Source organism: Anticarsia gemmatalis, chromosome 14 (genome assembly GCF_050436995.1).
Source record: "Anticarsia gemmatalis isolate Benzon Research Colony breed Stoneville strain chromosome 14, ilAntGemm2 primary, whole genome shotgun sequence".
NCBI classification, from domain to species: Eukaryota; Metazoa; Arthropoda; class Insecta; order Lepidoptera; family Erebidae; genus Anticarsia; species Anticarsia gemmatalis.
Window position 1 is genome coordinate 540,912 of NC_134758.1, and position 22,979 is coordinate 563,890.

At 37.3% G+C, this 22,979-nt stretch overlaps 5 protein-coding genes across 7 annotated transcripts; 2 read left to right on the forward strand and 3 right to left on the reverse strand.

Annotated features, from left to right (window-relative positions):
• Nucleotides 1-193: 193 nt before the first annotated feature.
• On the forward strand, nt 194-2,408 carry Alr (Evr1_Alr domain-containing protein Alr). Its single transcript, XM_076122564.1, has 3 exons — nt 194-548; nt 1,056-1,249; nt 1,584-2,408. Exons 1-3 carry the CDS (start codon nt 438-440, stop codon nt 1,744-1,746), a joined length of 468 nt encoding a protein of 155 aa, XP_075978679.1. The 5' UTR covers nt 194-437; the 3' UTR covers nt 1,747-2,408.
• An 84-nt stretch (nt 2,409-2,492) lies between these two features.
• Nucleotides 2,493-4,054, reverse strand: LOC142978591 (uncharacterized; the record flags this gene model as incomplete). The annotated part of the gene is made up of 1 exon (XM_076123094.1): nt 2,493-4,054. A coding segment is annotated over one exon (1,371 nt), but the record flags the coding sequence as incomplete, so codon positions are not given.
• Nucleotides 3,980-14,277, reverse strand: E(z) (histone-lysine N-methyltransferase E(z)). Of its 2 annotated transcripts, XM_076122557.1 has the most exons (18): nt 14,080-14,277; nt 13,815-13,998; nt 13,483-13,698; nt 11,890-12,071; nt 11,227-11,516; nt 10,805-10,968; nt 9,568-9,582; nt 8,160-8,260; nt 7,736-7,865; nt 7,549-7,653; nt 7,059-7,189; nt 6,542-6,690; nt 6,100-6,206; nt 5,429-5,627; nt 4,819-4,939; nt 4,661-4,730; nt 4,328-4,493; nt 3,980-4,115 (listed from the first exon to the last, which is right to left on the reverse strand). In XM_076122557.1, exons 1-18 carry the CDS (start codon nt 14,152-14,154, stop codon nt 4,055-4,057), a joined length of 2,466 nt encoding a protein of 821 aa, XP_075978672.1. In that variant the 5' UTR covers nt 14,155-14,277; the 3' UTR covers nt 3,980-4,054. The 2 variants fall into 2 exon arrangements, with proteins under 2 accessions (XP_075978672.1, XP_075978674.1); XM_076122559.1 differs by lacking the exon at nt 9,568-9,582.
• Nucleotides 14,278-14,473: 196 nt separating this feature from the next.
• On the forward strand, nt 14,474-17,644 carry LOC142978219 (cytochrome c oxidase subunit 6B1-like). 2 transcript variants are annotated; one of them, XM_076122563.1, is made up of 3 exons: nt 14,475-14,602; nt 17,000-17,083; nt 17,387-17,644. In XM_076122563.1, exons 2-3 carry the CDS (start codon nt 17,004-17,006, stop codon nt 17,553-17,555), a joined length of 249 nt encoding a protein of 82 aa, XP_075978678.1. In that variant the 5' UTR covers nt 14,475-14,602; nt 17,000-17,003; the 3' UTR covers nt 17,556-17,644. The 2 variants fall into 2 exon arrangements, with proteins under 2 accessions (XP_075978677.1, XP_075978678.1); XM_076122562.1 differs by lacking the exons at nt 17,000-17,083; nt 17,387-17,644 and adding an exon at nt 14,843-16,979 and having other exon boundaries at nt 14,474-14,602.
• Nucleotides 17,645-20,099: 2,455 nt separating this feature from the next.
• Nucleotides 20,100-22,874, reverse strand: LOC142978144 (oxysterol-binding protein-related protein 11-like). Its single transcript, XM_076122460.1, has 5 exons — nt 22,605-22,874; nt 22,147-22,308; nt 21,805-21,902; nt 21,285-21,363; nt 20,100-20,934 (listed from the first exon to the last, which is right to left on the reverse strand). Exons 1-5 carry the CDS (start codon nt 22,788-22,790, stop codon nt 20,818-20,820), a joined length of 642 nt encoding a protein of 213 aa, XP_075978575.1. The 5' UTR covers nt 22,791-22,874; the 3' UTR covers nt 20,100-20,817.
• Between the last annotated feature and the right edge of the window lie 105 nt (nt 22,875-22,979).

Sequence of the window (22,979 nt, forward strand, 5' to 3'; positions counted from 1 at the left end):
CGGGCCAGTATTTCCTGAGATTAGCGCGTTCAAACAAACAAACTCTTCAGCTTTATAATATTAGTATAGATTCCGTCCTCAACTTAACTCTATATCGTAGTTCTTACATACTGTGCGAATTTATCCACAAGTCCTAGTTTACTGCATACGGTATACTATACACATTTTTTCATTAGCAACACTATTCACGAAATGTCACCTTCACGTGCCAAAGTGACAATTCTGACAGCTGTAGCACAAATGAAAAATAATTTAGAACCGGCGAGTTTATTCAATTTTATTCCGGGACTGTTCAATTCAATATAAAAAGGAGCATTACTTGTTACATTGTAGAAGTAAAAATACTGTGATGTGGTTAACGTGCGTCACATAAGTTTCAATATTGCACAATATCGCAACTCGTTTCATGGGCCCTGTGGTAGCCAGTGGTCACAGATATGCCTTCGCATCATTCGGAAGAAGAGGATAAACCCTGCAGAGCCTGTTCAGACTTCAAGACATGGGCCAAGAGTCAAAATAAAGTGACATTCACGTCACCAAACAAACCGGTGAGGTTATATTTCATAATATTTCGCGAAGTTTCCATTCCCCGTTTATCATATCTTTACTGACCTATATCTTGAATAGTAATAGATAGCATTGCACATAGTTTTGTTTAATTTGAGATCTTGTTACTATAGCAATCTAGTTTATTGAATGATCAGCTGACTGTCATCACAATACTGGGCTAAGGTCAAAATCCATAAAGCTATGGTTATCAAAAAGATAAAGATTATGTTATACATTTTAACTGTTAAAAAATCTGCAGAATATGTACAGTACAGTACAGATATTTTTCTGCTGATTCATCATACATTCTGATGTAATATTGAAATTATTTTAGTTAAATACAAGTAAAATAGTTTAAAAAAGAATTTTCATGTATTTCTCATTCTTATAGTAAATTCTTTGCAAAAAAATATATTGAAACTATTCTTGTTAATAGACTTCGAAAGACAATTATATAAAAAAGCCACAGTATAAATGATTACTTCATTCAAATAATAACATTACAGGCCAAACCACCTCCAACCGACTGTCCACTAGACAAGGATGAGTTGGGTCGTGCAACATGGGGCTTCCTACACTCTATGGCGTCATACTACCCTGACAAACCAACACAAGCACAGTCAGACGACATGGCTAGGTTCTTCAATATCTTCGCACAATTCTACCCTTGTGAACCTTGTGCAAAAGACTTGCAGCAAGAGTATGTATCAAGTTAATTTAATTCATTACTATCCCACTTGCTAGGTAAATTTACTGTGAAGGTGAAGACCAATTTACTCTCTCAGTCAAAGAAGATACTCCTTCTTTGACTGAGAGAGTAAATTGGCCTTCAATCCTGTCAGGCCTAGTGTAAAATTATGATAATATATCAAAAATATTCAAAAGTTAATACATCTTTTCACTCTTACTTGCTATCTATATTATTATTATTGTGCATTTGTGCAACCTAATTATCAACTGTTTTTTTAAAAGACAAGATCTTAAACCTTACTTCTTTCTAGCATTATGTATTATGATCTTCTATATTCTTTCAGCCTAAAAAAGCATCCACCACAGACAACAAGCAGAGATGTGCTTGCTAAATGGTTGTGTGATCGTCACAATGCAGTTAACATCAAACTCGGTAAGCCTGTGTTTGACTGCAACAAGGTCCACGAGCGGTGGCGAGACGGATGGCGCGACGGTTCCTGCGACTAATGATATTTCACAGACATTATGTACTATGGATAAGTGTAACTAAATACCAATGATTTTGTGTGTCATACTATACATAATATAACTATTAAGTTAATACATCCACGAGCATTAGAATAAATACATTCATATTTACATTTTCAAATTGTTGTCATAAAATTGATCATATAGTATTTGGAACAATTTTAAGCACTGCAATTATTTATGCTTTTCTGTATCTTGTATTGTTATAAACATGAGATGTAATGTCTTCTATACAAGGTAATTGGTGTAAAATTCATATTGTTCTATGAAGATTTTAATGAATTCAACAGTATCCTGTAACTTTTTGTACCTATTTTTACAGCAAAAACAAATTAAAATATTTTGTACAAAGAATGTATTGTTCCACTATATCCTTGCAAAGATTGCATTTTGTCTGTGAATTACACTAGGTTTAATGCCCATTAGAGAATTGTAAGTAATGAAGTTTGTGATAGTCACATTGTGAACTATCCAAGCGCATATTGTTAGTATTGAAGCAACTTGTGATGTCCCATTAGTTAATGTCTACAGTTCAAATAAGTTTTGTACCACTGTATATGCATCAGCATGTAAAAATGTACCTATTGTTGTTACTACTTGTTACTTTTATTGATAATATATTGAACTCTATTGAGTAAGAATCTATATGTTTTATTTGTCTAATCCTCAAATCCCTTTATTCCTTAAACTGTACTATTGAGAGGATGAAACGAATTTACTTATTTATATACGAAAAGTTTATTGTAAAAATTCAAAATTACAAATTCAGTTCTTATTGTAAAGCAGTAAGTCTTATATTATGTTCATCTTTGCAATACTGGGAATAATAAGTGATGAATATTGATTGGTTATAAATAGTATACATATATTACATAGTAAGTAAAAGTAGTTACTGTAATGTTTCGGTCGCTTATTTCTATTTCTTGCGGCTTTCTTTGGAGCCTCTGGGCCAACCTCTGGACTTATGGCGGTCTCTAGATTTCGACCGGCTTCTAGTTTTAGAACGGCTCCTAGTTTTTTTTCGACCCCTAGACTTTGACCGACTCCGCGATTTGTCCAGCTTTCTCTTCGTAGGATTTTTGTCTTTTATTCCTTTCAGTTGACTCTTGGATATCGGTCGAACTTCTAGTAGCGGGCGAAGTAGCGGCTTCGGTTTATTTCTTGATTCTGAAAGACTACTCGATCCACTACTTGGTCTTGATCGATTCGTCGACTTGGATCGAACTTCGGCTTGAGGTCTATCTTTCACCTTTGGACAAATTCTGGGCTTCGAACAGCTACGTGTCCTAGGCCGACTTTTTGTCGTCCGTCCCAGTGACAAAGACCGCATATGCCGTGAACTCGTAGGTATAGGATATTTTTCTGGAGCCTTACTTTTAGTTTTCGACTGACTTAGAGACTTCGGTTGACTTTCCGATTTACCTCTAAATTCAGGGCGGTCTTTAGGTTTTTGTCGAGTGATGGATTTCGATCGACATCTTGTGGGTGATCGAACTCTCGATCTCGACCTGGGTCTCGATTTCGACCGGGTTTTTGGCACCGATTTAGCTCTCGGCTTGTATGGCCCTCTCGACCGCGCGCGATGTACAGGTGTTCTGGAGGTGGAAGGTTTGGGAGCGCGGCTCGGACCTGGAGTGGATCGAGTCACAGACTTCGCTCTCGGTTTCGGTAGATCTCTAGGTTTCGACCGACATTTCGAATCTGACCGAACTTTTAATATTGATTTTGATCGAACAATTGATTTTGGAAGCGGTGGAGATTTCGATCGGGACGTAGTGGACATACTGGTTGAATCTGTCGTACTAGATGACGATGACGATCGCTCTTTAGATTTCTTTGCTTTCGATTTAGGTTTTGATTTTGCTCTTGACACAGATCGATTGCGTGATTTAGGGCGAGCCTTCGATTTTGACAAACTTCTCTGTCTAGTTATACTTCTTGACCGACGTTTCTGTTTAGTCCGATTTTTAGATTTTGATTGACCTTTAGGTTCTGGGGGGGTGCTGGATTTAGATGAACTTGAAGTAGAACGACCAGGTTTAGTGCGACCGGTGGACTTTCGTCTGTACTTAGGTTTAGAGTGTGTCTTTGATTTAGAGCGATGTCGTGGCTTGGGTCGTTCTTCGCTCTTACACCGCGGCGGGAGCGTGGGGGTGGTGGCTGTGGGGCTCTTAGACGATGCATCTTGGGCGGGGCTCGGTGCTCCAATAGTGGTATGTGTCTGTTTCTTATTAAAAAAGCTAGTAGTAAAGTGCGCAAACTGTTCAGCTCGCTGTTTAGACTGTTCTCATAAGAATTCCATTTCTCTTTCTATACCAACGAACTTAAGTTGTTCTGTGGGTCCATATCTGTAAAAACAAAATATTGATTAGTTTTGTTCAATGCAAGTTAGTAGAACTTTCTACATGAGTTTAACAGATAACCTCCAGTTGCAGCCCAACCTCATATTGTATTGCAACCAACAATACCTTAGTACAAAAATCAACGTACATATCTCATTACTTTTCTTGTGACAAGCCTGGCTATCTCATCAATGATAAGTAATCACCAGTATATTTACCTGTAATCAAAGAAGAGCTCCTCCCCGGGCTGTATGGCTCGTTTAGCGAAGATGCCGATGCGATGGTCACCGTTCACCATCATCACTTTCGCGTAACAGTTGGGGTTGATCGAGTGGTTCGCGAAGCGAATCTTGTTGCCTTTGCGGGTCGCGTCCACCACGAAATCTGAAATATTTATATTATGAGACTAGTTGGTATGCAATAATATCCAAGTATAATATCAAAAATGTAGGTGTTTATTTCAAAGGTGTTACTTGAAAGTTTTAAAATAGTATGTTCATTATTTTGCTGTCTGGAACTCTGGATAGAAGAAAAATTGGATTTACACTTACCATTATTAAGATTGAAGAGGAACGAGCACATGTATTTATCATAAACTTTGCCACGGCGATCAGCCTCGTCCTGAAAAAATATAGGAGTTCTTAAATAGTGTCCTTTATCAGGTTTGAAGAATATTCTCATGTTGTATTAAGTGTTTTTTTGTACTAACCTGTGATATGATTTCTCCGCAGTATTCTGAAATGAACTCGTTCTTGTGCGCGGCGTCCTTCAGGAATATTCCCCAACCGGCTACGTCACTCGGCGCGAGAAGTAAGTGTTTATGTAGACCTCTGTAATTAGTAATTTTAGAGTTTTTTTTTAATTTTCAGTTAGACATTGGATGGTAATTAACTTGAGAATGCATTATAACTTGATTTGCGTTAAGAAATTTAAGAAAACCAGTGTGAAGGAGTTTTGAATACAATTACTTAATACAAAGAGTATTATCTAATACAAAAAAAAAATCATTTAAAATAAAGCGCCATTCGTTGTGGGAACATATATGTGCAAATGCGTATATGCATGAACGGTTTCCGTGTGTGACTGGGTCGGATTATTACGCAGTTTTATTAGTGCAAGGCGCTGGCGGATAACGTCAGTGTTTCAGCGCGGGTTTCCGTGGCATGAAGGTGGGCAACGGGGTACGTGCGTGATTCGCAGCTCTCCGGCTCCTCGTACCAGAGCATTTTTGTATGGGACTACGCGGGCGTCCGTTTTATGCAGTTTTAGGCCTTACAGACAAATATATAGTATATACAATAACAATAATGATTAATTACCTCTGCACAGACACGTTCCGGCAGAACTGTTGTTGCGCCGCATGCCTGGGCGCGGCGCGCGGCGCGTGCAGCGGTGCGGGAGCATCAGCCCCGCACGCCGTGCACAGGTCGGGGTCACACTCGCGCACGCCGAGGTAGCACGGACACTGCTTCGTGTTGCACTGCGCCTTGCAGCGACACCCGGGGAAACGGTTCTGACCTGCACGCACACGCATACTATATTATATCACACGGTAAAAACAAATATTCACATATTTGACATCCAAATATGAAAAAGCGGGACCCCAGACTACGAGAGCCTCGGCTCATCTTTATCGCTCCCGCACGACACCTCCGTCCTACAAATACGCGATGCTATCACAATCACTCTATGTTCTTGTTCAATACATCGACAACTATTTACAACGCCTCGCCACTACACCCTATCTATAATTCTAGACATAAGTAGCGACTTGGAAGATACCACATATACATCCTTTCTTAGCCCCAAACCTAGCAAGGAATAAAAGTTATAAAAATCATCAAACCTTACCACTTTTTACTTACTCCCTACAACAAAGCCTATTATACACATTAATCTGCCCTGAAAAAATGCAATACATCTGCAGACCTTATAACCAGATCATAGCAAATGATATGGTTATAAGGTATGTAAAAAAAATTATACTTACAATCACTACTGCACTGACAGAATTTCTCGCAGAAGTTCTGTGACTGTAAACACGGACACATGTTGTCACACGGCTGATTCGGATGATCACATGGCGTGTAGTTGTAACTGAAATAGAAAATATTTGTTACTATCCAACACCAGAAGAGCACGAATTCATAAAAACAAAAACGATTCCACTATGACCGCCTAAAAATCCGAGTGCTGATTGAAATAGTACTACTGGCACGAAAACAGTGTAATTTCTCTTACCACTGACGAAATAGTGTCTCGTCATAGGACAATGGAATGAATATGGATTAAACCAAGTCTGGATTTACCTACGAAACGGATTTTCAAAATGATGTACTTTAGTATTTGATAGGCTGAATTCACGCATAGGATAGGTACTCTTAACTCAGAGAAGGTAGGCAGGTGGTTGGTATATATTATGTTTGTCTTACACGTGATGCGAGGCGGAGTCCTTCTTGAGCTGTATCTTGCGGCAGTGCACGGACCAGAGGCGGTGCTTCTTCTTCTTCTTGCGCGGCGGGGTCAGTTCCGCCTCCACGCGACACTCCTCCTGGCCCGTGTTGATCCAGTATGTGTATACCTGTACACAGAACATTTTGTATGCAGATTACAGCAAATACATAATTTTGGCTCTGTTGTTCTGTTGTTTTAACAGATTTTTTTACCCTTTTAGAGCCCGAGCATAAGTGTCTTTTTTAGGATTTATTATTTGTAAAAGAACTAAAGATGATGAAGATATGCCCTAAGATGGGCCCTAAGAAAACACGTTTTTTGAATATTGCTGTGATTACAAGTAATAATAAACTTAAAACATTACTGTAATTTTCTATGCAACATGAGCATGTACGTACTCAGACGTATACGCTCCTACATATACGTCAAAAGTTACACTCATTGCGCAAACCTTGTAGAGGAATATACAAGCGTTAAATACAATTATTCTGTTACCTGTTGGCAAGTCTTGGAGAGCATGAGTTGCGCGATGGCGCAGTAGTTAGAGATGAACACCTTATGTAGAGCTCTAAACAACGACTGATCAGAGCCCGTCCATTCTGAGTCGATGTCACCCACTGTTAGACCTGACACACCCAATACAATATACACATTTTTCAATATCAACACCTTACACCCAAAAACCTCCAAGTGTTGAAACGCCATATTCATCTCTCTTTGAAACAAAAATTCCGTTTTCCCGATTTCAAAAAGGCGGTTATATGTTCGAATTATTGTGTTTTTATGTATACTAATTGCTTACTCCACCATGTATGAATGGATTTTCAAAATTCTTTTTTATTCATTTGTTTTTTAGTACTTATAAGACAAAAGTGTTGTTTTTTTTGTTGCACTAAAATCACATCTACGCAGAGTTAGGTAATTGCGTTTTAGACACTTGGGGTAGAGTGTGATTCTGAATATAAAATTGTGTGACTATATTTACCTAAAGCATTGTAAGCAGGCTCGGTGGGTTCAGCCGGCACGTCGCTCTGTGGATTGTTGTGACTCTTCGAGCTCCAGTTGCTATTGCTTGAGTTACTATTGCTACCTGCGAGTACAAAATAAGGGATTATATATCCACACGAAAGAGAAAAGTTCAGTATTGTCCATATTTTAGAGGCTCCTTATACCTTTCTGGAAGCGGTTGCTATCGTTGCTGTCCTCGGAGGAGGCATCGTTGGGCGAGTCGATGGCGTGAGTCTTGCCCTTGTCCTCCTCGCCCGCCGCCTTCTCGCGGGCCAACTTCTCACGCATGCCTTCCTATAATTACATCATTAAGAAATATTGCAACAATGACACATTTTTATGGATAAAACAAAATATATCCCAGGCGGGTAAAATCAAAGCTCTACCCGAAAAAATATGCGTGAATGCGTGTTGGCGTTAATTTCCGTATTCTATTATTATAAAAAACATGCAATGCGAAAGTTTAAAAGTCATGAATATAAGTAACATTGCATAATTCATTTTTGAAGCATTACACTGTGATCATAAAAGATAATGGCTTTGGCACTATGTCATTAGAAAAATATAAAACGTTGAAATTGCACTTACCAAAAGCATATAACAATTAGGTCCACAAGGTTCATTGAAAGGTTTTAGATCGGGTCCCTTTCTCTTAGTCAGGTTGGGACCAGGGTGACACGCCTGCAAACCTGTCACACACACATAAATATATACTGTAGATATTGTTCTATATAGCAGGCTGGAATATATGATGACCAATGATCATTATGACTGGGCGGTGTAATAAAAATTAGAAGTGAGAAATAAATAATGCTTCAATAAAAAATTCAATAACTGATGTGATTTGGGCAATAGGACAATAAATTGTCTATTATATTATATGACAATCTTAGTTACAGTTAAAGGATTAAAATTAAACACATAATCATCTTTTTTTTTAAAGAATACTTAATGATTTCGTGAACTTTACTACAAGTTTTTTGTTTAAGTCAAAAGACTGGTATTTTTGTTTAAGTCTAATGTGAAGGAATATGCCGATTATATAAAAATCTTCATGTAAATTGTCCTGTTCCCAGGTTGACAAAAATAAAGTCTATATGAAAAAGTACGTAAATATAAGAGCCGCCCAATCATATTTTGAACAAATGAAAATGTACAAACATATATTTTTTTTATTTAGGTTACATTAAGTGAATAGGAAGGTGTATATCTATTAAATACATGAATAAAATAATATGATACATGAATCAGCAAATTATATTACGAACAGGCATAGTGTTATTTAGTTTTTATTTAAAAGAAATTTTAATTTGGATAAATAAATAGATAGACAGTGATTGGGAGTATATAGTTTGGAAAATTTTATGTAGATGGCACTAGTTTCAGAGAAGTTAAGATAGTTTTATTCAAATTAATTAAGTACTTATGTTGAGCCTTTTATCATATTTGTACATTGCAAGACTGGGTCCTCACCCAGTCTGAGACCTCTCTCACCATATAAAAACCAAGCTCAACTTGGTAACTTTGGCTGCAATTTGTAAGCTAAACATTTCAAGATGCACTAGTGCCATTTACCAAATGACTTTCATATTGTTACATGAAAAATATAGGAAATAATGTGTGCAAAATAATATTTGATAGTTATACTAGAGATGTATAGTGCAATATTCGTTGTTAGGCCAATTCGATCACATTGTTACACAAATACATATGTTCACAGACATAAGCACTGCAAAAATGAACTTTACGCCTTTAGACACAAAACTAATTAATTAATTGAGTTCAAACTATGAATGATTCTTTATTATAATTATTCCTTTTTCTTTGTTGTATACTAAAGGTGCACGTTCAACCTGCGTTACACAAAAATTTAGTCGATTTTGTCATACATCTCTAGATGTAATAGGAAATTGAAATCGTTTTTTTTAAGTGAGTTGTACAATAGCGGAAATAATAATAATATCGATGGTTATGTGGTTGTCTGTAACGGCCTTACCTGCCGCCTGACCTCCTGAGTGCGAACAGAATAACACACTAAGTCAGCCCCTAATATAACTTGACCACGATAATGAGACAAAACTTGTGTCCTAGCTCTGCCCCTGCTTCTGGCATAACTAAGCGAATATCCGGACTTACGCTAAAAGACTATATAATTTCATCCCAAAATCAAAATAGATCCAAGACTATATTTTACTACTTTATTTCTTGTTTTTCAAGAAAAGTATTAAGTTAACAAGTGCAACACTTTTTGTTTTCAGTTTATTATTAGAAAAAATATGTGTATGTGAATCACCTAAAAAAACGTAAGCCAGGGTACAATATTCAGCCAAATATATGTACTTCTTGTACATTAGGTTAACAAATAACTTCAATGCTGGTTTTTTTAAGTTATATGACCAATAAGAACTTTGCCAGAGGCAGGGTCGTGATATTTGCTTCATTATAGCAGTCAAGTATTACATTTCTACATATTATTTATAATATAGTAGATACCTACTGTATATAAGCATATTAAATACTTATATAGAATATATTTAAATATTTTACTTATTATAGATCTTATCTATGTATCATATTTATAAGTAAACTAAAACTTCTGAACACAAACTATAGCTTAAATTATAGTTCTTATCAGCTTGTATATAAATATTTGTGAATCAATAATCCACAATCACTATTAGGAACCTGCCCAAGAATTCGACTCCTAATCAAAATTTAGTCACAAAATAATTTGAGAAATTATTTAGTATATCCGAATAATACCGACAATTATTCTTATTAGGTAACCGCCAGCTCAGTAGAAATATGTATATGAAGACATCAATATTAGTAGGCGAAGGATATTCATGCCTGAGATATAGTTCCTGCTATACGATAATGATACTGTAATTACTCTGCGTCGCTAATTCACAGCAGTTTGTGTCTTAGCGGACTCCAGAGACCACGTCAAGGCGGGTATAGCACGCCCTAAATATTTTTTTGAATTGGAATATAGCCGCAGGCCTACGATGAAGTACAATATTAAAAACTACCTATTAGAGAAAGTAGTGAGGACTGATGGAGGCGTAACAACCGTGTACGTTCCTTCCCTCCGTCACAACCCTGCAGCGGCTAGCGGCTATATGCTGACACACAAAATTATTTGACGTGTGCTACGTAATGTCTTGCAATATTGCCCTCATATTGCATTAACTGCAAGATCCGCCCCCGTGTCAGTATGTGCCTGTACTCACGGTGCAGGAAGCAGTCGTACTTGAAGCAGCGGCGACAGAAGAGCGTGTGGAAGGAGTGCATGGTCTGTTCGCGCGACACGGACTCGGCCAGCGGCCCGTCGATGTTGGGCGTGCACTCGGGGGGCAGCGCGTTGGGGTCGCTGCGGGACGTCAGCTCGATGTACCTGCAGAACGTGACTTCAAGTTATAATGACTTGTGAACAAATATAATAATAAACTCTTGAGCTCGTGAGATGTAAACTTAGTATGTATCGAAATAAACTTTAATCGGTTTAGCAGCATTAATTTATTGCCAACTGAACCAAGCAAATTTTTCCAATTTTTTTTTATGTAATGTCCAGTCTCTGGAGTTGGTGGCAATTCTTTATCAAAAACATGGCCATTTTCAAAAATTCTTCGCGTAATTCACGACATCTACTCACTTCTCTCGAAGTTCTTGTGCAGTTCCTTTATCAGGAAACTGTGTGCTGATAGCCTGGAATATGGTAAAAATTGGGAACTGCTTCTCATTGACCATCTGCATCTTCTTGTCTATGAATGCGGGTAGTTTCTCCTCCCTCTCCTTGCTACACTCTCCCTTGTCTTTTTCAACCTCTTTGTCTATGTCTTTAGGCTTTTCTTTGTCTTTCTCCTTGTCTATGTCCTTGGTTTTTTCCTTCTCTTTCTCTTTCAATTTGTCCTTTTCTTTTTGTTTCTCTTTGTCTAATTCTTTCTGGAAGGGAACATGAGTTTTAATTATCAGTATCTAGGTGATATTTAACCAGACATCAAAATACATCTTTATGTGTGATGACTGATGTTTTTGACTTTAGGTATTTACTGAATTGAAGATTAATTTCTATACTCAACCCTACTATGCTTCTAGCCTACATTAACTATTTAGATGTTTTATTTTGTCACATGTACATGTGAATAACTTTCATAATAACAATGTTTTAGCATATCACAAGAAGATTTGCCACCTGAAATCATCATCGATGACCTTTCACCTAAATAGAATCTAGCAAGGATTGCAACACCTTTATACCCTAAAATCGGCCTAAATGTAGTTTTACCAAAATAATATCTAACAAGAATTAACTTACTTCTTTATCTTTATCCTTGTCCCTCTCCTTGTCTTTCTCCTCCTTAGACAGCCGCGCCTCTCGGACCTCCTTCTCTCTATCGCGACGTTCCTCACTCACTTCCTCTTTAGTCTGGTAAGACATTAGCGCGTTTACTAGAGCTACGAATAGCTGGTCATCTATGAAGCCGCCTTCTTTGTCACCTGTGGAATGAATTATAAAACAATTATGAGAAATTCATGGAAATCCCTTATAAGAACACTTCCACCTTAAGTGGAATCTGTTACAGTGTTGTATGAGAAAGCATTTCTTTTGCTTTGAAGTCACTCCTAGAATGTTGCTTTTGGAGAATAAAATTCCTGTTTTCTCAACTTAATATTTTTGAAAATTATTTATTTCTATATGCTTTAATAAATATTTTCACATTTAACATTTTTCATGAAATAAACAAAATAAGACAGTGTAAAAATTGTGACTTATAACTCCCAAAACTACATTTAATTTTGTCCTATTATTTAGGTATGTTTTTTTCATTGGTTTAAATATATAATTTTGCATATAAAACAGTGAATAGTGACAGAAGCACGACAAGCGTGACAGTGTGAGCAAAGGGCTGTGATAATTTTTGATAGAAAAGTATTGTAGCCAAATTCCATGTAATATTTTAAAATACTTTTTATTATGAACCACAGACTTACTAACAAAATGATATGAAGAAAAAACCTCTTGTTTATTCAGGTTGCTACAGCTTATTTTAAGCTTATTTTAATATTTGTTAAGCCTGTTCAACAGAGTTACAGAAAGATATTTCTTACAACAATTTGAACTAAAATGATCATCATAGAGGCCACACATCCACTGTTTAAGGTACAACTACTTTGTAGCAACAATCATAAGTGACCTAAATGGGTAACTGATTTGAATTTGATTTGGACAATAAATCAAGCAAAGATGTTTTAAAAATCTACCAATTGGATTAGCTACATTAACCAAAGCTGAAAAAATAGTATTTCTATTGAAATTTTATTTTTTTTACACAAATGTCTGGAGAAAAAAGTGGCCTTTACTGCAGTCTGTGGTTCATAACAAAATTTGTACAGCTTACTACAATATATTGCTTGATAAGCTATAAAATCTATACAAGCCAGATGTGTGCACCACACACCAATGTGTATTAGATTCATGTGTCAGTCTCTGGACATTGGAGCCATTATTTGTATGAGCCTTGCATAACACCAATGTTGGCTCAAATGTTTGATCACATTGTATTGAATTTACAATAATTACTTTAAATGATTTTGTACAAAGCTGACAAACTAGGAGTTATTTTTTTAATTTCTTTAATAAAATAGGAACCTTTTTATGGTCTAGTTGATATCTTATTTTGTTCATATTTATTTTAACAACATTTATAAAAATAAATGATAACCAACTATAGGCATTTCATTTACGATTATTGCTTTGTTATTGAAAGGTTTGAACACATTGTTTATGTAAATATTGGTTTATAAGGCTCAAAATTGCGACTCTATGCAAAAAATATGTTATAAAAAAATAATCATGCATAATGGCCCAGTCCACAGACTAAAGAGTAATGATGTTAAGCAGATGTACCATGCACTTTCCCGTCGTAGTTCTTTATGAGCTCCTCGATGAATGTACCGTCCTGATCCAGGACCTCGTCTCCCATGTATGGAATGTTGTGCAGTACAGTCTCATCTTCCACCATGAAGTTCTTCTGGGTAGGAGCCCAGGTGTACATTGTAGGTATTGGGTTAACAGAGTTTATTATTCGTATTGGAACTTGTTGGGTTGTTACGACCCCATAGGCTGCAAATAAAATAGGATTTTTGTGTTATTGTGACTAAGTAACTTAGATTTTTTGATTCCAATTCAAATTTTAAAGCTATCTTAATAGTCGAAAGGCTGCAAAGTGTGCTTCTTACAATCAGTATAGGAGACTTCAGCTCTCTTCATGAGACTCTCATGGTTAGATATCGGTGCGGGCGGCGGCCAAAACGGTTTTCTTCCCCTTTCATGAGTCTCACTGTCTCGGGCCTCAATTGCCTCCGACATTAACCTTAAATTGCGCGCCCATGCCACCTTTACCTCGTCTGCACGTTTGAAACGCTAAAACCACAAAATAAACACATGTATCATACAATAATTCATGACATTCTTTGTGTTAGCAGACTTGTTCATCAAATGTACCTTTATTTGGCGGAGTCTCATGTATTCGCACTTCACACGTTTCTTCCATTCTGCCGAGACTTTAGATTTACTCATGAGCAAGCAACCCAACTATTTTATGTAAAAAGTAAAGCCTTGAAACGTATTTGCAATCAAACAAAACAAAATGGAAATTCGTCGAAATTCTCGGCGCGCTGAACCGGTATGAAACTGCCACAGACTCTTGAAGAGCAACTGTCAAACACATACAGACAAAAATTAACGCCACCAGCTTGGGAGTCGACTAAAAATTGTATATTTACGTGATTGTGTTGAAGGAATAAATTTAAATTAATGATTCTATGAATTTTACGATGTTTACAATTTAAATTAAACCACAAAAAAATTTGGAATCGAAAAATAGAAATGTATTGATGTAATCACTACATTCATTACTCAGGCAAGAAAATAGAAATCTATATTGTTTATGGGCTTTGAGTAGCGAATGTGTGCGCTGCCATTTTCTATTGAAATAATTATTTCGAAAAAGCTTATTTGAAAAAAGGTGAGCGTACTATAAAAGGTATTTTTTACATATTCCCTCTTTATTTTGTTCGCTTTACTCGTAACGCATGCTTTATCGGTGCATTTTCCGCTCCATCTTCGGGTTACGTAATTTTGTTGTTCCTCGTCATTATAAATTATTTACAACGAAACATGAAAAAATGTAATCAATGCACGAGGGTGCCTCTCGAGCGAGGTATGTAGAGCTGCCTTCTACACCAAAAAGTTATTCTGTTTGTAGGTGTGTGCGCACCTACAAACTGCTGCAGGTTATGCGAGGGGACTCATTTAAGTATGTCCTCGTATCGCGGCGCGGGTGCCGCCTGGGACGGCGGGCCGCCCGGCGCTGAGGCTGAGTACGCGGGCCAGCGTGCTCCGCTGCCAGCCTACGAGCAGCCCGGCCCGCCCAGCGCCATGCCAACCACCGACCCCTGGACGGGGGTGAGCTACAGCCAGTACGGTGCCGCGCCCAACTACGATTATCAGGCTTACGGCGCCACAGCCGCCGGCTTCGGGTACAACTACGACGCTAGTTATTACCAGCGCTCTAATGGAGGCTATTACGGGAAGTATCCGGACACTAGAGCATATCCGCCGCCGCAGCAACAGCAACACCAACACCAACACCAGCAGCACACTCAATACGATTATTCTCGAAGACCACGAGACAAGTCACGGTCTCCTAATGACTCTCAGAGATATGATCGTCGAAGGTCATACAGATCCAAGTCGAGAAGTGCGTCGCCGTACAAAAGAAGAGAAAGAGACAGCAGTTACGAGGAAAGACGTCATCGTAGATCAAGGAGCAAATCATCTAAACGTAAAAAGTACTCTTCTAGTGATCGTTCAAGTTCTAGATCTCGCTCATATTCAAGATCATCACTGAAAAGAGATAAGAAAAAAAGGAATTCCTCATCGGAATCATGGGCCTCAGATAGATCTTATAGAAAGAGAGGTAGTAAGAACCGAGGTCATGGCAAGAGTCCACCACCAAGAGGGAAAAGTTCATCAAGCTCCCGTGGTAGAACACCTAGTGTGGAAAGGTCTCCAAGCAAATCTCCTGGTCACAAAAAGGGAAAAGATGCTAAGGGTCATTCCAGCAAAGATAAAAGACAAAGAAAGGTGTCAACACCTCCAAGGAAGAGAAAAGAGTCAGCCAAGTCACCAAAGCGGTCTAAAAAGACCGACAGATCTACTCTTACACCCCCAAGAGTATACAAAATCGATGATCGGAGATCTAACTCACCACCTAGAAAGAGTAGGGAAAGCTCTTTAACCCCACCTAAAACGTATGCGAGAAGTGTATCATCAACCTCTAAATCTAGATCGAGGTCACCCTCTCCAAGGCACTCTAAACGCAAAAGATCTCGAGCGAGAAGCTCCCGTCCGTCCAGGTCTCACTCTTTCAGTAGGTCGAGATCGTCAACACCCGCCCGCAGATCACGGTCTAAATCTAAACATAAGAATAAGAGGAAATCACGTTCAAAAAGCCGTTCGAAACGTCGAACAGTCAGTAAAAGTAGATCGATGTCGCGACGGCGGTCTAAGTCCAGAGGAAAGGCAAAGGGTTCAATAAGTCCGAGAGGCTCCAAATCGCGGTCAAGGTCTCGTAGTTCGCGATCGCGCAGCCGCAGTGGTACTCCGAGCGATGACGCCCGTCGAGGGCAATTCACTGTTGCAGATAGGAAAAGATTCTGGAAACTGCACAGAAATAGACAGGAGGAGAAAAAAGAAACTAAAACTCCGCCTAAAGAATTAAAGCCGCCGCCTGGAGTGGTAGAGGACCACTCTGATGTAATCGAATACAGAGACCCACCTGAAGTGGAGGGACCTAACTTTGCTGACCTACTTCCTCCTCCGGACCAACTTATGCAAGCTTCTAGTTCAAAATCGAAAGCTTTGCCGATTCCAATAAAGAATGACGGCAGTTTTCTGGAAATGTTCAAAAAGATGCAAGAGGTTACCAAAAAGGCTGAAGAGACTGAGAAAAAGCCAGAAATAAAGAAACCTGCATTGCCTTTCATTGGAAAGAGACGTGGCGGAAGAGTTCTTAAGACTGGTTTAGTTAAAAAGGCAAAAGCTATCGACGAACAAACTCCCGACAACACACCTAAAGATGCGTGGTCGTTGTACATGCAGGAAGTGAAGAAGTATAGAGAAACTTCTTGTGAAGAGGAGCGGAAAACGAGACCTCTTGTTAAATAAATATTACATGTTATAGATAAAGTAGGCTTAAGATCTTTATTGTGACCTCTGAATTGTATTTACATGTTACTATTTTTTTTATTATTAACCATTTGTTTATGTACTAGTATGTCTAGATGCCCGACTTATTTCATTATGAGAAATGTTTCTAAATAAAGAATTATGTCAATGAATGCGTTGTGTTTCGTTGCAGCAAAATGCCTGAGATGATCAAATCGCAAGCCGACATCAAAACCGCACCTTTCGACCCGCGGTTCCCTAACCAGAACCAGACAAGGTAACATAAGCTTTATTATTTGTACACTCACACCACTCTCACCAGGAAAGTAACACCATTAAATAGGTAAGGAGTTATTATACCTAGCACATTAAAATGGCCCTGGAGCTGAATAACAACTGGCATCACAGCTATAGTCTGAAATAAATATTGGCAAGTATATAGCACTAATAAAATACAAAATATTTTAAAATTTTGTTCAATTTTCACATCTACTCTATCTTCCTCATTGAAAATTAAGTATTCATTCGCCCAATTAAATTCCTATTTGACCAAGAAATTTCAAGGTATGTATCTCGACAGGTACTGCTACCAGAGCTACCTGGACTTCCACCGTTGCCAGAAGGTCCGCGGTGAGAAGTACGAGCCCTGCTACTACTTCCAGCGCGTGTTCAAGTCCCTCTGCCCCAACGAGTGGGTCGAGAAGTGGGACACCCAGCGCGGCGATGGCAACTTCCCCGGCAGAATCTAAAGTATTCCAGTCAACATGTTAATTTAATGCGAGTTTTTATTTAATAGGCATCAATATGTGATTTAGGAAAATAAATGAGTTGATTCCAAGTTTTTAGTTTCATTTCCAGCCTACTAGGAATGATAAGGAATGGTTTTAGTCAATATACTTCTTCGGGCGTTAGGGGAGAAAAACATCCCAGTAGTTCCTTAATGGAACTGCTGGGATACCGCCATTAACTGAGGGCTAGGCAATGGTAACAGAACCTTACCTGTGAAATCTTTAAAGCCAAGATAATTACTAAAACTCAGATAGGACCAAGGAAATCGTATATTTCTTATCGACACGTTAAATCTATGCATTTCATCGCCGGCAGCCAGGAAACGCCCCTTTAGATTTCTGTCTTTCCCACTTTTGTATCCAGAATTTAGGACAGATGGCTTCGAAGTATCGTTTGAATATTAAACAGTCGTCGTCATCAGCTCCCAGTATTCGTCGACAGTGGTAATAGTCGCAGAAGTTATCGTAGCACGCCCTGCAATATGAAAAGTTAGAAAATGTACACTGACCAACTATCAACTCTAATCAACGTTTCAATGTCCCTATTGCGATAAAAGATAGGTAGGTACTTTGGAGTTATCGTACGTATGTCCCTGTGAATGAGTATCTTTAGCTAGGAAGATTGTCTTTATGAAACCTACCATTGATTAAGTTATACTACTTATGATCTACAATATCGTAACGTTAAGGAACGGTAATACTTACTTTGTTTGATTTTGAAATGGATAACGTGGGTCGATTCTTTGAGTTTTAAATTCCCGGTGACTCATTTTGTTATTATATTTTAATAAACAAAAGTGTAAAGCTTAAAAACTAAATAAACCTAATATTATTATCTACTTTAGAATTTTGTACAGTGTCATCAGCGTCATGTTTTTGACTAATAACGAATAGACATTTTCTTTTTCTTAAACTATTCCGGTATACTACCGTAGCATTAAACCTCGTTGATAATATCCTATGTCTCTTGAGCTGCTTATCGATCGGGCAAGTAGGTGCCTACACTAATAGGTGTGTATGTTCGGAAAACGATCAATAACTGTCTGGCCTCTTGCCATGCGGATGCGAATTGCAGCGGGTTGGTACCTATATCACACTCTCGTACATTATTGAAGTTAAATGAATAAGAAAGATTTTAATAAATAAGAAGTAACTTGCAAAACGCCTGATTAAAACCTTATAGCTACCAGTCGTACGAAAGAAAAACAAAAATTTTATAACAAAATGTATTTTATTTTTCACAAAAAGCAATAAGTAGGTATATAATCAAAATAATTCTTCATAAACATGAAAAAGTAAGCATACAATATCAGTTCTTATGGAAACTTAAAGGTGGAAAGAGTCATCAAAATTTTAGTGCCTAAATTTATTTTCAATTAGCTAATTAAGTACTTCTTCGATTTTGCACAGTCAACTAGAAAATAATTAGGTATCTTCTAATCCAAACCTTCAATATCTAGCCATTGCAAAATAGATAGAACTGAAACCGTACAATTTAATTTCCAAAAACGTAAAATAGTGTTCTATATTACGTTGTAACACAAGAATTTATATGGGTCCAGGAAAAGCCTGTTTTTCTCGTAATTCATTCCAGTGCTCAATCCAGAAGTTTGGACACAATGTTTCGAAGTATCGCTTGAATATCTTGCAGTCGTCGACTTCACCAAGCAGTCGCTGACATTTGTAGAAGTCACAATAGTTGTGATAACATGCTCTGAAATAAAACGAATTAAAATAATTACTTATTTGACATCTTCAGAATTGATACCTACCTGCTTGCCATGCTTAGTGGTGAATAAAAAAGAAAGTTTGTATAAAACGCACCTAATATATACACGGGTACCTACATGTTGATAACGTAATTTCAAGTTGAGGCTACCAAAAGTTTAAATAATATTATCTTTCTTTGCGCAACGAGCTTTCTTGCGAAACCTTGGAGTAGGCAAGTGTAGACGCTGGGGTGTCTACCCCAGCGTATGACAACGAGACTAGCCTTAGCTTTATAGTACAAATTGCCTTGGATACTCACACTGTTTGATTTGTAAATGGATAACGGGGATCAATCCGCTGCGTCCTGAATTCTTGGTCACACATTGTTATTCCTTTTCGTTGTCAAATTAAAAGATATATTAAGCAGTAAAATAAAAATAATGCAAATGGGCGGAAAACCGAAAATAGAAAAACAAAAGACAAAAATAAGATGTCAAAACCCAACTTTTTAAACAGGTACCTACAATAGATCCAGAGAAAGCAGTTGGCAGTTATATGTATAGTAGTAGAGAACCTTATTGGTCTTCAAGTTAAAATAAAATAAATTAATCTCAAAAGCATATAAGATAAGACTGTGTGGATGGCAAATATAAAGCCTTCCTCTCTAATATCCTGTAATCTCGGTTCTCAAGAAGTGTTGTTAAAGTATACCCTCTAGCTGGCTAAAAAGTCTACTTAGTAAAGTAGTCCTCTATTGTAAACTGTACAGGTAAATAGAAAAAATATACTGGGACGTCTATTTAAGAAGACTTTTATTAGCTGCCATTATTCCACTATAAATTAGGTACAGAAAACCAACTAATGTACCTAAACAGATAATAAAAAATCCATAAATTCAAAAATTTACAATAATGTAGAAGGATATCAATTATATTTTAAATAAGGATAATTACAATAAAAATATTTACAATTTATACCACACCAATGTTTAAACTAGGAGGAAAACATGAGGATATGTTAACAACGTTTGTCATTTAAGCTATAAATAAAATGTAGTACAATGTAGAATAATACACCATTCAGGTAACAGCAACATCTCAAGCATAAGAAATAACGCTTTTTCATGCCCTGTAAAATCGAGATTATGAATGCTCTGCTGTCTTCTTTAAATAAGCAACTAAATGTAAATTAACTTGAATTCACTATGGTCTTATTTTGACTGAACCCACATTATTTGAAATTATCAATCCTAAATGATTCGTGTTCATATAAACCCACTTCAAATAGGGGTTTCATTTTCCCATGAAAAGTACTAAAAAAAAATGTTTTTCGACTGCTCACACATCATCATCTGATTCCAAACCAAGCAAACCTTGTACTATGGCAACCAGACGAACAACATTCGGACTAGACTTTATCCCTCTCAATAAAAAAGTACTCTTTCATCACCTTTTCCCATTACAGTGTATTATTCCACATCATACATATAATACTATCAGTACAATAAGACTATCTAATGGTTGTCGGTTTCGGAATGTTTGCTAGACACGCTGACAGTCGCGTACTGCTGCTGCCGGTGCAAGATGCCTAAACACTGGAGAAGGCACTGCATACTGGCTGCTGATGTTGCCTAAAAAAGAAAGAAAAACAAATAAATATAGTCCCTGCTGCTTTTATGGTATATTTTCTTTATTTTAAAAAAAGATAACTCCCGCACTATTGCTCGTGAGTTCTGGCGTCTTTTACAAACATACAAATAATGGACACAAAGTACAATCAGACCCAAAAACAACTATTTATTGATCACACAAATAATTTAAAAAATTTATAATGTTTTCTATAGTTTAGAAGGTGCTTTAATTAGGCATGTAGTCACTGGGTTGCATATGGTACTCACTGACTGCTAAAATCAACTAAAGATTGAGTTGTCCAACAACTATGAATAGCATATTAGTCTGTAAGAACCAAATAAAAACTTACTTTTAATAATAGTAGATCAGGATCTGTGTGTGGGAATGGTGAGTCTGATGATTCTATACATCTTGCTAGTGCTGCATCACTGGAAATTAGAAATAACAAATGCTATTACTTGAAAACTTCTAGAACTTGGATAATCAGTAATGAAATGGAATGACATCTCTTAATTGTACAGTATACACTGTATAAAATAGTACTCTCATTTACATTAAGAACATTATAATAGGATATAATTAGTGGCCTTATCGCACAGAGACAATATCTTACAGACAACCATTGAGTGAAGACATGTTGATGCAATAAATAATGGAGGGCTGGTTACAGTGTTAAAGAAAACTTGTAATCAGTATCAAACACTAGCAAATGCTGTGACTGCCAATATTACTTTATTTACCCCCGGTTTCTGAGAAACATTTAGAAATAGTTTATCTATTCAATAGTGTTATTTTGTATGAGTAGTAACGCTATTGAATAGATAAACTATTTAGAAACGGGGGGTTAGTGGGTCAAGGTAACTACATACCTGAGCTCTGTGGCCTGTAGCTGCTGTCTGGCTGATGCCATAGCATCATGAACTGCAAGCTGTTCTCTTGGCTGAAGAGGTGGATTAGCACCCATTGCCTGAAAACAAAAATAACTATAAATTTTTGGACACTTCAAACTGAAAGCTGAGACTAAAAATTTCTTACTAAGCATTTTACAAGCACTATGGGCTGCACAAAGAACAAACAAAACATTCTAATCTATTACTAATAGAAATGCTTTCTACTTTAAAATTTCAGTTATTTGTTTTCTCCATTCTGGCCAATATTACACTACTCATGAGATAATGTTAAATAGTTACAGTACAATAATGATTTATTACCTTAGTATGTATCTCAGCAATAGCCCTCAGGCCATTAACCCACTCCTGCCTGGCTCTGGCATCAGTAGCTCTCAGTTTGAGCATGTCTCCGGAAGCACAGTTGATTGTGAAGGTACGGGAGTCCTCATCACTTGGACAGATCACTGCTGCTGCTAAATGAGCCTGGAATTCACAAGTTGAACATGCTTTAGGTGATATATACTTGTATATCTATGATAAAGAGTCTATATACATAGGTTAAATTGTTTTAGTAGGTAGAGTCTATATTGCTCATAAATAATAAATCATATAGAATACCTAATAGAATAAAGAATGAGAATGACCCGTATGAAGTTCTCATCTGCTTTGGAGGCAATTATCACTGTCATAACAACATCTCTTAACTATTTAACATTATTTTGAAACCACGGCTACTTATATGTAGAGTAGAGTTATCAAACACTGTTAACTATATTTACCTCGCCTCTAGCCGGCTGTCCAGCAGGAATAGTATCTCCAGGTCCATCAAATAGGTAGTAGGACAGTACCCCAGTTTCAGGGTCCACCGCGAACCATCGCTGCTGCCATCCTTTCACTACGTTTGTGTACTTGTACAACTGCCCAGATAGTGGCTTATGAGAACCTAGACCCACTGTTTTAATCATTTTTATTTATATTATAACGACGTAAACACTAAAGCAAAAAGTTCAGCAACATACAATAGATTTTTGACAGCCACCCTTAAACGTTTAATTACTCTATTTTATTCGAAACATGTTTAACAGCTGTAGTCGATACATTTTTGTTTTTAAGCCTTGTCCGTTATGAATTTACTTGTGTAAAACGAGTTTTTT

What these genes read in the sequence shown, in the direction of transcription:
- LOC142978144 (XM_076122460.1), bottom strand. Translation starts at nt 22,790, where the DNA reads ATGATTAAAACAGTGGGTCTAGGTTCTCATAAGCCACTATCTGGGCAG. An exon ending in GACAGCCGGCTAGAGGCGAG is followed by an intron (nt 22,309 to 22,604) that starts GTAAATATAGTT and finishes TGTGAATTCCAG; the next exon opens with GCTCATTTAGCAGCAGCAGT. An exon ending in CTGATCTACTATTATTAAAA is followed by an intron (nt 20,935 to 21,284) that starts GTAAGTTTTTAT and finishes TTTCTTTTTTAG; the next exon opens with GCAACATCAGCAGCCAGTAT.
- Alr (XM_076122564.1), top strand. Translation starts at nt 438, where the DNA reads ATGCCTTCGCATCATTCGGAAGAAGAGGATAAACCCTGCAGAGCCTGT. An exon ending in TCACGTCACCAAACAAACCG is followed by an intron (nt 549 to 1,055) that starts GTGAGGTTATAT and finishes ATAACATTACAG; the next exon opens with GCCAAACCACCTCCAACCGA. An exon ending in GCAAAAGACTTGCAGCAAGA is followed by an intron (nt 1,250 to 1,583) that starts GTATGTATCAAG and finishes ATATTCTTTCAG; the next exon opens with CCTAAAAAAGCATCCACCAC.
- LOC142978219 (XM_076122562.1), top strand. Translation starts at nt 14,896, where the DNA reads ATGTCCTCGTATCGCGGCGCGGGTGCCGCCTGGGACGGCGGGCCGCCC.